This window comes from Accipiter gentilis, chromosome 32 (genome assembly GCF_929443795.1).
Source record: "Accipiter gentilis chromosome 32, bAccGen1.1, whole genome shotgun sequence".
NCBI lineage: Eukaryota > Metazoa > Chordata > Aves > Accipitriformes > Accipitridae > Astur > Astur gentilis.
In genome coordinates, this window is record NC_064911.1 from 18467829 (window position 1) to 18481808 (window position 13980).

Below are 13980 nucleotides of genomic sequence, written 5' to 3' on the forward strand. Positions count from 1 at the left end.
TGCCATCCCCTCTATCCCACCAAAGTACGCCCGGCACCGCCCCAGCGCACCCAAGGATTCAGCTCCGGGAAGCCTGACTCAGACTTTTCATCCTCAAGACAAACGCATCGCTTTTTACCTGCTTTTTCAGACCAGATCCTAGGAACCTCGCATCCAGAGCCCCGGGTGACTGGTTTCCACAGAAAACAGAAGGTCCGACAGGTTACAAGGGCACATCCTACGAGTTCGAGGGATTGCACGCGCCGCAATTTGGCTTGCCTGCAGTACGCCAGGAGGTCCCGCAGAAAACTGCAGTTTGTTAACAGGAGATGGGAAAGGCTGTTGCGCGATGGGGACAACATTAGCGAGACGCTAATGCTCATTGCACTCCGCAGCGCAGCGGATTTTAATAGCAAGTAACCGTATTCTGAATAAACCTGGCACCTAGTACTGGGACAAATGACTGACCACCAGTTTCTCATTTATCCAGCTGTTTTCTTATCCCTACCTAGCCTATTAGGAGAAAGGGAGATTTAAAGGAATAACAAAGGCTGAATGCATGTTTTTTCTTGAAGGAAGACATGCACTGTCTGCTCACTGCTCACAGCTTTTCCAGCTAGCTAACGGTGCAAGGAACCAAAAAAGCGGTTTACTGCTGCGATGCCAGAGCACTGCAGTGTGAGAGCTGCACGGCATCACCTAAGCTCCCTTGGCACGGTGGCACACTGTCCCTGAAAGCGCTCAGGCACAAAACAGTAACTTCCACCTCCCCCTTTCAGCGTCGTTTAAACAGGGACCATCACTTGCAATTCCCCTCTCCTTTCTGAAAATGGTGGTTATGTGTGTCCCGTGCCATGCCAGAGATTTCTAGAACAGCGTTTTCTCTTCCTTCAGCCTTTAGCCATTTGTACTTGGTAACATCTCGGTCTCGGTCTGAGTCCCATGCTCACTCAGCTATTTATTTTAGACAGAGAGGAAAGACGGCTTCGACGGACAGACAAATCCCTTTCTGCAAATACCTCCCGTTGAGAGCTGCATTGCTTTTGCCTCCACATCAAATGAGAGGTGGTGAAATCGCCCTGCCCCGGCGGCTGGTTTTGCCCGTGGGCCCAGGAGGGGATGCCAGCAAGCAAAAGCTAAAATCCTTCCACTTATCCTGGGCTAAACTGTTTGCTCCAGGGCCTCAGAGAGCCGCGGCTGCAAAGATTTCTTCAAGCTGTTTTTGGCTGCCGGTCCTCCTACCTCTGCCATCAGCACAGGAAGGCAGGCACTGGGAACCAGAGCTGCCCCAGTAAGCTCAGTTTGGCTGGCCTGGGATGGCCAAGCCCCGCACTGGGCTCTGCGAGACAGCTCTACCCCGTACGGAGCTTGGCACAACTTTCGGCACTGGCAGCAAAGCTCAACCTGAAGGCAAAGGGGTTGTACTTGGAGACGTCTGTTTAGGACCGAAAGGAAAGCTTGATTTTATTCTTAAGTCCGTGCAAAAGATGCAAGGAGCTACGAAAAAGGGGAGAGGAAAACCTCTAGCCCCTTTGCTTTGTCAAGAAGTCCGTTCTTTAATTCAGAAGTGAGCAGGTATTACCAGAATTTTGTCAATTTAGGCAGGTAACACAGAAGTCTGCAGCCTCCCTGTGAAGCAAACAGATCCCATCGCAGCAGGGAGGGGTTAGAATCTGCTGATTCATTTGCAAAATGGCCCAATCCCCGAAATCCTTTAAGCCCACGTTACGCAACCTGCTACCCCGATCAAAGCTACGGTCAAAGGGGATGAGGCACGAGGACCCGGCGATGGCCACCAGTGTCCCAGACAAGTGTTGCCTTGCTGGCAGCACGGCTTTGCTCCCAGCAAAACTCCATGGCGAGAGCGACATGTGAACGGGACGCTTCACTCTTGCCAAGCTCCTACTCCCAGCTCGCGGAAAGGCATCCCGACTCCCGTGGGAGCCGGATCGGAGTCGCAGCCACTGTTTTTAATGTTAAGGATGTGTACAGCTACCTCCTGCTTATTACCGCAAAAATGTGTTTGTTTTGCTGCTGAGTGCTGACGTGTGGTGTTTTATAAGGGACATCGCTCATCGTAAGGACTTGATTATGCTTTGTTACTTGACACACAGTCAATGAATGGCCAGCTAGACAAAACTAACCAGATATACGGATGTCCTCCCAAACTGTGAATGATCTGGCACAGAGAGAGACATGTTTTACTCACAGGAGTAAGATCTTTGCAATGCCATATTACTTGTTATTGTTGTTGCTATTATTTGACTCTATTCAGTCTTCCAGTCTACGGCTGATGGTTCAAATTAAAAATGAGCTTCACTCTAGTCAGTGTTGCCAACTCTTACAATTCTTTTTACTGTCATTTTCACCAAGTCTGTTTTTTCCCTGAGCCTTGGAGCCTGAAGTATTGTGATTTTTTTTTTTTGTTTTTAAATCTCAGCTTTCATTAAAGAAAAAAAATATGTCTGATCTCACGGTTAATGGAGGAAAGCCTGAGAAGGCCCAAAAATAAAGTGAAGAATTAACTCACTAGCTATTACTGCTTAAAATCTCATCACTGTTTTGGGTTCAAGACTGAAAAACTAGAAAGCAGGAGGAAGAAAATGATTTTAAATATAGGCTTCATTTTCATGTGAAGCTGGTTTACTCTTTTGGTAATTTTTACAGGTAACTTGTGCCAAGGAAAATGAAGAGGAGAAAAAGCCCTTAATGGATAGCTATAAATTTCTCCACTTTTTGTATGATCTCAGTAATCTCTGGCATTTCATATCTTTGCAGAGAGCTTTTTTATTCACTTCAAGAGATGGCCTCAGCCAAAACGTAAAAGGGTTATGAGGGAGAAAAGACTTCCACAGGTCCCAGCTTAACTCACGAAAGAAAACGCTGGAAAGAAAACAGATCCTAACGGCTCAGGATAAACTTCAGAAGTTGCGGCTGGAGAGCGTGTGGCAAGGATCGCTATGGGTAGCTGGGCTCTTTTTCTAGCAGTCCTACAATCGGGTTTCCTGAAGAGACCCTAAGATACTAATTATGCAAACTATGTCTTTTTGCAACTGATTTTTTCAGCTGTCCAAAACACGGTGAATTATGTTTTCCCAAACAATTTTCATGTAAATAAAATCTAAAAAGTGTTCGAACTACAAGCCATCAACTGTGGGACAACTATTCGTGCTCCAAGTGGCAGATGTGACTGCATTTACATTTCCATCTGCCTTCTTGGTAGCTACAGAAAATTGCTAGATATGATTTTTCTTTTCTGATCTGAAGTGGAGAAGATTTCCTAATCAATACCATCTTAATTCTGACAATCACCCAGGTAATTCTACTTCAATTTGTCCCACCGAGAGAATCCCACTCCGCTTTTCGGGCCGACGGCTGCCAGAGGACAGGATGCCCGGGCAGCAGAAACCGCTCTCCACAGCCCGGTGTGTGGCTCCGAGATGGATTTTGCACGATGGGGGATAAAAGAGATGAAAACTTCGCTCCCGCTCTTGCTAAGGGCTCCTCCAGCAGAAGGGTGACCGACGGTCCCTTCCTCGCTGCAGGGAAACCTCAAAAGCTGCCAAGTCCACAGCCCATCCGCAGCATTAACGACTCGGCCCCTCCTTCTCCCTTCCAACAGGAGAGAGGGGGTTCTCTGGCTGTAAACCCCAACTCGAAGGGCAGGACCCAGTCACAGCTTTTGGGAATCCCACCCGAGAGCCCCGTCCGCTCTCCTCCAGCCTTGCGGCACTGCCGCAGGGCGGTAGGGAAGCATCGCAACCACGGAGGGAGCCCCGTCCCAACCGGCTCTGCCGGAGCAAGGGCAGGGAGGTGGCAGGGACCGGCAGGATGCGGTCGTCATCCCAGATGCCAGCAACTTCGGGACTTCTGCTCTGGCCACTGGCCGGTGCCGGCAGGAGAGATCAAACCCTCTCGCTTGCAGGCACCACACCGAGGAGCTGCTGCTGACACCGGGAGCTCGGGGGGGGTTGGTTTCTCGTCCACGCTTCCACGTTGTCCTTGCAGCGTGCTATTTATCTTCCTTCTTCCCCGGCTGTGCCCAGATCTTACCTGCGTATCTTAATTCTCATCTGTTTTCGCATAAGATACATTTTAGCCCTGCAGCATTGTGCTGCTATGACAACAGGCTTGCACTTCTGCTGCTTTCACACCCTTGTTTTTCTTGTGTTAGGACTCTTCCCCTCATCTTACAGCCTTGCTCTAAAGACATGACTTCATCCTTTTTTTTTCTTTTTTAAGCAGAACTCACTATTTGCTCTGTTGACTGTTTCCCTAGAAGTGTTTTTAGTGCCGGAGCTACCTCGAGAAGGTGGAGACCTACTATATCCATCACTAGATCCACAGTTGACTGCCTGTGTCCAGGCATTCGGAAGTAGTCAAAGTTTTAAAATAAAGGGTACCTTGCATTAGCCAGGCTTGCGACAGACTGAGCTTTCAGCTCTGCTGAGCAACCAGAACCCACTTCCACCCACTTTGAAAATAATGGCTTAAGCATGCCATGTTTGTGCAGCAAAGCAATTGGAAATACCACAGACATGGGAACATAAATACTGTTATTTCCTCCACGAGCTTCCTCACATGTAGAGAGTAAGTGAGGAAATCCGGGAAGACCGTAGACAGAGCATGGAGGCACACACATGAACAGGGACTTAACAATTAAGGAGCGGAAAGAGGAAATAAACCCCCAAGTATGAGGTCTACAAAATTTTGAAGTTAAACTGTTTTGTTCTGCAGTAATCAGAAGTTACACAGTTCTTAAATAAATATGTCCTTAAACACAAATACCTAATTTTACTATTTGCTTTCATGTTCAAATAGATTTTGAATCAGTTATCTAGATCTATTGATGGCCAGTTTATATGAGAGCGGTGACATATAACCGCTGCCTGAAAATACACAGTTAGGAGAGGTTTCTTTAAAAAAAAATAACCCCTCATCTACAGATTTTCATAGAGGCAAACCGCAAATACAATCCCCTTCAGTAAGGAGCCATGTTACATTTCAATCCCTTTTCATCTTTACGTCTTGTCATCTTAAGTGGAGTTTTTGCCAAAAAAATATTAGTACTGTGTTATTGTTATAAACACAATAACGTAAGTGGAAAAGAGGATATTCTTCTGCAAAAAAAGGAAACCTTTCATTTAAAAAAAAGTCTTTTGTAGTATAACGCAGTTAACTCACTGTAAGTATAGAGGAATGAACAAGCTCAAAAGGATGGGTGTCTCAAATTCTGGCTAAATCAGAATGTATTTTCTAGGGTTCAAAAACCTGGCTAGGTCTGTATTTCCAGTGAGTCTGTATGCCTTCAACCTACCAAGTTTCTAGCTGCAAGTGGAAATACCACCACAAAATGGTAGGGGGCTGCTCTAACACTATTTTTAGGTGGGATTCTAGGCTTAAACGATTTCTACAGACTTTACATAGTCATCTGAACTTCTGCATGACAGTCCACACCAACTACCCCAAACATTTTTTGTTTCTCCATGCACTTCTTGGAAATACAGGGGTAAAAGCACACTTTCTTCAGTTAGGTGTTTTTACTTCCTACCTCTGCCTCTCTTGAAAGAGTGAAATCTTGAGGAAGAAGGGTCCTGCACGCTGACAGCACAGGATGCCCATGCCCTGTGCTCAGCTACAGAGCAGGCACAGCAGCGAGTAAAATTTCATTATTGCCCTCCCACAGTATCTCGGTCTCAGAATGCATCTCTCGCGTATCCGAGACTCTACCGAGGCTTTTTGTTGGATCATCTATTCAAGGCCAGAGATTCAGGATATGCTTAGGTTTCTCCCATTCTTCTGCAAATGACTACGCCAGCTGGAAACGCAGCATTGGGATGGCAGGCCTAGAATGGTTTAAGCATTTATGGGGAGTTATGAGAACTATGGATGGAGATTTCTTTAAAAAAAAAAAAAAAAAAAAAGGAAAAAGGGTACTCGGCATCATCTCCAAGTCAAAACTATTATATAAGGCAGCCACAGACCTCCCTGCTAATGATCAGGAGAGACTTTGTGTGGAGCAGCTCGTACATTCAGCAAGACCTGCTGCTGTCGCGTGAGCAGCCAGCGTTGCGCTGGCAGGTTCCTGCTGTCACCAGGGAGTCCTACGGCAGCTCCTGCTCCGGGAGCTGCCGCTTGAGATCCAGGCCGGAGACAGCCGAGAGGCTGAGCCCTCCCCTAAATCTCTTCACAGTCAGCCAACAGGGTATGGTGCAGCAGTGAGTTCCTCTGGCTGGTAACTTGCCCACGAGGAATTGCACTAAGCTAACCAGAGTGTTTTAGAGATGCCACCAGAGAAGTTATTTCATTAACTAACTAATTGATTAGGATGTTAGAGTGATTAACTTTTGACAGTACCAGCTGTGTTTCAACTGCAACTGCTCAGACCCCAAAACTTCGTATCCCTTTACTACGGGGACAAGAATGGAAGCTGACTTGTTCCTCTGCTGAAACCAGAGGAAATCTCCTTCCCTTGCCATGCGACTAGGGTAGCTGTGGCTCTTCAGGGCTCATTCCCTCCCCTCCCTGGCGGATGAGGTGGGATACGGCAGGTAAGGGAAACGAGAAGAGGTGCTGCGAGAGGAGCCAGCGCCTGCCTGGGGCGACCGTCCTCCTGGGTCTCCCGTCCTCCTGCTCGTGGGTGCAGATGCAGCAACACCCACGCGGGAGGAGCCAGCATCCACCCTGACGCCTCTTCTAAAGCAAAACCTCTCCCTCGGGGAGGTCATCCTCCTCCAGAACGGGAAAGATAAGCAAATGCCGCCGTGTAGGTTCTCTGCCCTGACTGTGCCTACACGGCAGCGTCTTTGGGAACGTAGGTGGGATTACTCCATGTTTTCACCCAGGACGCTTATTTACAAGCGCAGTACTTTGAGTTGGTTGGCTCTGGACTGGGGCTGGGGCTGCCTCGGCTCCCTTCTCCCCTTCATGCAACTCCATATATATATATATATACACACACATTATAGGATTTCATATATAAATATATATATATATGAAAACCTTGATGGCCACCTTTCCCTTTCTCCTTTCCCCGGTGAGCCCTGTTGACACAGAACGATGTAGCCCTGCATCACCACGGATATAACAATATTGGGAGCTAGGAGCCCTCCCTCCTGTTTTGCTGTGCTTTGACCCACGGGGCCGTCCACAAGGTTGGATAGGCAGCTGCCTGAGCCTGGCTCTGCCCACAAACAGAAGAATAACTGGGACAAAGGACGTAATCTATTCTGCACAAGACATACTGGAATGAATTAGATAAGTAAAGAGTTGGAAATAATGCATCAAATATGCCTGACAATGTCAGATTAACAGCAAGAGTAAACAGTCAAATGGCAATGGTGCTCATTATCTCGCTAAATGAAAAATAATCATTTTGTTGGCAAATTCTGTCTATTAAAAATGAGGCAGTGTTAAATACTGACAGAACTTTCTAAGTTATAGCTCTTCCGCTGATGTGATAAATCGTATGCAGAAGTTTGCTTGTGGAAAGATTCTGAGTACCATTTATTTGTGTGTCACTATGCTATTGATAAAACTACAGATCTCTAGAGAAAGCAGTAGAGAGAAAAAAATCCATTACCATTATTATCCTATGACTGAGTAAATGTGCACATACTGGATGCAAATGCAATTCATGGTACAAGAAAATGAAGGAATGAAAATTGTCTCTCTGGAGTTTTCTCGTTCGCCAGTAACATTCCTGTTACTGTACTTAGTGAGTCGATGCTCATTAAATCTGTTTGCTGATTACCGTTGGGTAATATGTCAACAGCAAAAAAGGGAAAACATGAAATACTGAGTGGGTCTGTATGACAGTTCTGTATGTGGCTGCAGTGGAAATAAAATATAAATGAATCCACTGTAACAGTTATTTCCTTGTTTAGTAAAGAGTGAGGTCTCCCAAATACAATAGGTATTTGCATCTATCTTCTCATTTTAGAAGAGACACTCCCTTAAGCTATTAAAAAGAATTAACATTGGCTTTTGTATGGGCTGACAGTCTGACATTCAAGGGGAGGAAAAAAAAAAAAAAAAAAAAAAAAAAAAAGCAACGCTGAGTCTCCAGGGTTTCCATAAGGCAACAGTGAAAACGTGCAGGACTGAGCTTGCCACACCTCTGGTTATTTGTAAATGCTCCTTTCCTTTTCCTTGGGTGAACTTGACCCCCTTAACACACAGTTTTTGCATCTGTCCTCCCTGTTTTTCCTTCCACGATTTTTCAAAACTACCGGGGTGTAAACTAGAGCACCAGCTTCAACAAACGCAGATTTCCGACATGTTATGACATATAGTACGGCGAGATGTCCTGTTAGATTGCGACTCGCACGCTCTGTGCTGCTCAAGTGACAGGGAAAGATGCTGTCCGCTCTAACTTGAACCGGCAGCACAGGCTGCACCATGCCTGCAACCTACAGCTGAGCTGGGTTTTTCTTCATCTACGAAACCAGCATTTTCTGTGATGGTGGGTTGGGAGCGGAGGGGAAAAAAAAAATACTACCCGCTAAAAATAATCAGCTGAGTTATGTCATTTGCCTTCATGAGCCTCAAGAAGGAGGTTTTTTGCTCCCTCTCTCCGGGCAGAAGTGCAGTCCAGACGCAGCAGCAGCCCCCAAAAGCATTCTCGGCAGCTTGGTGGCTTGGTACCTAACTGTTTTTGAAGTTTGAGTTTATCAAAGCCCGAGTCGCCTTAACTCGGGAGCACGACTGCAAGGCGAGTACGGAGGCACGGGAAAAAAAAAAAAATCACCGAAGCAAGCAGCCTGCCCCTCTCGCTCACCCGAAGCAAATAAAACCAAACCAGGGAAAAAAGAAAAACACTGAAATAAAATAAAATAATTAGAAAAAAAAAGGCGAGGAGGGAGCGGGGGGGCGGGGGGGGGGGCAGGAATCCCAACTGTTGCAGGGAGGTGACCCGGCGGCTGCGGTGGTGGAGGCTGGCACGCCACGGGTGGGTCGGTGCGGGGGGAACAGGCTCGGGGGCCCGGTGTGTGTGTGGGGGTGGTCGCCGGGGCTCGGCCGCGGTTACCTTGAGGATGAGATCGGTGTGGTGCTGGTCCAGCATGTTGGCCTTGCGGAAGGAGGTTATGATCACCCTGCCGTACCTCCCCGGCGTCTGCAGGTCGGAGTAGAGCCGGTGCTTGGAGCGGTTCACCGGGAAAAGGCTGTCCACCAGGTTCCTCTCGATCTTGGCCAGGCTGTGCGTGGGGGCCAGGAGGTGCTCCACGCTCTCCTCCACCTGGTAGCGGCTGAAGCTGGCCCCCAGCAGGATGGAGATGAGCACGGGAGCCGAGGCGAAGAACACCGGGTGGCTGGCGACGAAGTGGCCGAGCCGGGAGAAGGACGTCCCCAGCCCCCTGTGCAAGACCTGCCGCAACATCCTAGTGCGGAGGGCGCGCAGGGAGGGCGAGCGCCGCGCCGGGGCCCCCGCACTTTCCCCACGGCCCCCGCAAGACCATGGGGCAGCCCCGCCGGGGGGGGCCGCCGCCGCCGCTCGTGTGCGTGTGCGGTGGGTGGGTGTGTGCGTGCTGGGGGGGGGGTGCGGCTCGGGCGTTCGTCCTCCTGCGACGCCGCCGGTACCCGAGAGGAGTTAGCCCGGCGCCTCGTTGCCTGACTTGCCAACCCGCCGCCGCCGGGGAGCGGGCAAGCGGAGGGCGGGCGGGGGGGGGGGGGGGGGGGGCAGCCCCGCCGCCGCCGCCACCGCCACCGCGGCCCCTTCGCCGCGGGAAGGGGAAGGGGCAGGGGCAGGCGCCGCTCGCCGCTCCCCGCCCCCGCCCGCGGAGTTTGCGCGGGAGCGGGGCTGCCCGCAGACTGCTGACTAATCCCCCGGCCGCGGCGGCGGCGGGCGCGGAAAGCCCTCCGCGGCGTGGCGTGGCGTGGAGCGGCGCGGCTTTCCCCCCCCCCCCCCCGCGGCCGCCGCCGCCGCCGCCACGGCCGCCGCCGCCGCCCTCCGCCCAGGGCCGCGGGGCCGCGCCGGGCGGTGCCTCCCGCCGGGGCCGCCCCCGGGACACGCCCCGCCCCGCCCCGCCGCCACATCCCCGCCCCGCCCGCGCCGCCGCGTCCCGCGTGTGTGTGTGTGTGTGTGTGTGTGTGCGCGGCGTCCCCACTCCCACCGTGGAGGGGGTGCTGGTGTGTTTTCGGGGGGGGGGGGGGGATTCGGCTCGGTGACCCGCCGGGCAAGAACCGTCCGGGCGCTTCCCCCGGTGGCGGGGGGCGAGTCGCCACCCGGGGTTGCCCGACGGCGCGCCCCACGGTCCCGCCGCGCAGCCTAACCGCGGCGGACGCCGGTAACGCGATCCGAGTGGGCATGTGCGGTTGCCGCACATGCCCATTAGGGGAAGCCCGGCGCCCGCGGCGGGGCTGCCCCTCGTCCGTTTCGCCGTTCCACGTCGGGGCGGTAGCGTCCACGGAGCCGCCCCGGGCTGCCCCGGCAGCGCCCCGGGCCGGGACCGGCACCGGGACCGTAGGTACACCGCGTCCCCGCGGGGACACTCACGCACACACACGACGGCCTCGTCTTTAAGCAGGAATTGCCAGTAAATAACAGAAACGAGCAGAAATGGTGGTGCCGACTCTGGCCGTTGGCACATCGGGACGCGCTGATCGCCACCGCTGGCAGCTGGCCCTGGCTGTTATTTCTCGAAGCAGAGGTGTGGGTGTTCGGAGCGCCGTGGTTTTACAAATCGGCCAAAAGGAAGTTTCTCTTTGACGGCCGTTACACTTGTTGCTGCGTGAAACGGCAGCAGCTCCCCGTTTTGGTTATCGATAGGCTGACAGTCATCCTTCCTTTTACATTTCAGTAGTGTCTGACCTGAGCTAATGTTTTGTCACGGGCGCTTCACGCACAAAACCTCCTTGACATCATTCCCGTCTCCTCGCTCGCAGCTAGGTCACGCAGCTTAAATGCTAAACCCTGTGTTTCACGGCTTCTAACGTGGCCAGCAAGAGAATGGCTTGATGGAGCAGACCCGAGTGATGGCCAACGAGGTCCCCCACGTCCCCTGGTTCTTCTGGGTTTTGTGCCCAAGACCGGGAAATGCTGCAGGCAGCACTCTGCCTTGCAGGGCCAGCGTGGCTTCATCTAGAGTGCCGGATCCGGGGTTGCCGCTGTTTGTAACACGATGGTCCCCCCTGCTCGGTTCCACTCCCACGGAGGTGCCTCCCCGCTGCTTGCATCAGTCCTGCATCAGTTTAAAAAAAAAATAAAATATTTTGAATATAATTTGAAGAAAAACCTCCAAGATGGAAATAGAAGCAGAAGCGCAGACACGGGAGAGGATGGGGCCCAAGTTTGGGTGAAGTTTGGTCTCAGGTCCGGACTCAGAGCCCAGGTCTCTTGTTTCCCAGCCCGGTGCTCTCCCCGCGCTGCCCGTTTCCAGCTGTGCACAGGTCACAGCGTGGGCTTAGTCACACTGTTGTACCTGAGGGGGAAACATCAGGACGCGCCTAGCGCTTTATGTCATTAGCGACGAGTAAAGAGCTTTTGTCATTGCTGCTGACAGTATCATCTGTGCTGATTTTTTTTTTTGGTCTCCATTAAACATATTTTATCATTATTAAAAATGAAGGAGATTATTAATTATTTCAGTAACCATCCAGTGGCTGATTTGCACTTCTCCAGGGTACCTCAGGAAAACGAGTTTGAGGACCTGACATCCAGCCCAGTTCTCAGCTCATTAACGCTGGGTAAGCTATAGGTGACCCCAGGAAGAATATATCCATTTCGCGGGGGCAGAGCGGAAAACTGATGTATCAGCAGTTCTGCTGGGTGTTCCTCTGCCTTCCCAGACCTGTGCCTGTTTTATTGCCTATTGTAACCAGCGTCAGACTGCAGTTAGCTGCGGTGGAAATTATGTCTTTCCAGAGGTAGTCACGGGTTTTCACCCCGCAAAATTCAGCTTCCCCTTGGCCCAGGGAATTGCCCTGCCTTTGACTGCGGGGTTGCCCATAGGGGAGGGACATAAGGGGGTGGGATGTGAGGCAGCTCAGCTGTGTGTGCTGTAACCGCACCGAGTGAGAATGTTACAACGCTGCGAGCGTCCTGCGGATGTTACCAAACCAGAGGGGAAAACTTCTGCGTCCTCCTGACTCTGCAGGTAGTGAAGTCACCTCATTACTGACCAGCACTGCTCTGGTACTCCAAAAATTGCCATCAAAACAGGTTTTGTGGAAATACAGTCGTCAGGAGCGGAGCAGCCAGAGGCCTCCCACGGTACTGCGAGGAGCAAAAGCATGGCTGAGCTCTCGCCTCTGGTGTAGGGGAAAGCTCCAGGAACTGGAGCTCTTGCCCGTAGCATGTGCCGGGCAGTCCGCGTTAACCTGCTGAGTGTTAACGTGCTCTGCCTATCTTTTGGAGGAAATGGAAGGGCAGGATTTCTATCACATATACGTGCTACTCTGCTACAGCTCTGAATGGCACTTTACAAAATAGATAATGATGTCTCATTGCTCTAGAGAGTTTCCAAACTAAATTAAGAAGAGAAAGATGGGAATAGATGACCATACAATGAGGTGCAGATGCTGGGAAGAGGGATAATGAGGGGGAGGACAATATGATTATGTCCTTTCAAAGCAAACGCCTCAGGGCAGCTACTTGTGGGGACAGAGTGTAAAAGGGAGATGGGGAAGACGTGACTCATAGAGACGGCATCTGCACAGGGTTCAGGTCTGCTCTCAAGAGCAGACCTGTCCGCTGTGAAACATTTGTTGACTCTCAGACCTGTGCAAAGAGACCGTGCTCAGGAGCTCTCAAGGCCAAACAGGTCCGGTGGCTTAGGAGGAGGCCATGCTGTCGTTCCCAGGGTCTGCAAGGCCAGGGTGGGTCAAGCACCCCACAGCCCTGGGCCACAGGGCTTTAGCTCTTTGCAAGCACAAGCAGGATGCTTTGGACACCCAGAAGCAAGCATCTTTCTATGCCTCTGCTCAAATCTTGTTACGATGGCAAGTTTTAAAACTAATGCGAGAGGAAGAAGTGGACAAGGTTTTATCTAAAATAACCTCTTTCTCCTACCTCCCCCAAAGGGGTCCAATGAAAGGCAAAGCTGAGAGAAGTGATGGAGGAGGGGATTCCTGATGAGTAACTTCAGATGAGTGAAGAGGGCCTAGGGGAAAGGAAAGGTGGTAGGAGCAGCTGGGATGGCTGTGGGAGGTATGCAGAGAATCAGGATTTTGCGTTGTTTAGTTAGGCATGAGGAACCAGAGAAGATATTTTAGGAGTGTGTGCAGGGGATTTAGTGCTGCGAATGGGGAATGATTTTTGCAACAGAGCACTGAGCAATGTGTGATGCAGGTTCCAGCTGGAGCTTGGAGAGAATGAGGTTACCCACAGTGAGGAGATGGGTAACAAAGACCTTTTTTTTTTTTTTTTTTAAAGGGAACTAAAAAGAAAATTTTCAAGGAGAGTTTAATAATTATGGCTGGATTCTTAAGGGATGCAAAACCTTTTTCACTGAAGTTCTCTGTGTTATGCTTATTTATACCTGCTGAAAGTCTGGCTGGTGATGTGCAAAGACACTGTGCTTTGTGCCAAGGGATCAAAACAACATGTAGCCAGCCCAGGATGGTGGGGGAGACCAGTAGCTCTCATTGCATCACCGACCGAGCCCTGTTCTGTATTCCTTGGCCTTAGGTCTGGGACCTGGGCCAATGCCAGTTAAATTGGCGAGGGCACAGACAAGGTTAACGATAAAGTTAATCTCCCATTGCTGATTGGTGAGGGAACCTCACAACTTGTAGCTTTTGTCCATTGGCAGTTAACAGAAAAGTGAAGCAGAAGGAGGCCTCCTCCTTATTTCCAGCCTGGGTCCCATCACAGTAGGAAGATTACCCAAAAGTATCACTCTTTTCACTGATACATGCAGCGCTTCTGCCACAAGGATGGCAATTTGCTTATATTGAAAAGGGCTTTCTAGAAGCAACCGTGGGAAATCGTAAGCCCGTCTCAGTGCAGTTAATAGTTTATATTTAATCAATGGAACTGTTCTACTTTTTTCGTCTCATCAC

The 13980-nt window shown here is 50.7% G+C and overlaps 1 protein-coding gene across 1 annotated transcript in view; it reads right to left on the reverse strand.

Annotated features, from left to right (window-relative positions):
• Positions 1 to 9446, reverse strand: part of PTCHD1 (patched domain containing 1) — a 33264-nt gene extending 23818 nt beyond the window's left edge. The window contains exon 1 of the mRNA XM_049835010.1: positions 9008 to 9446. Within this exon, the coding sequence (XP_049690967.1) occupies positions 9008 to 9358 (351 nt within the window). The 5' untranslated portion in view covers positions 9359 to 9446. The remainder of the gene's footprint in view (positions 1 to 9007) is intronic.
• Positions 9447 to 13980: the final 4534 nt, after the last annotated feature.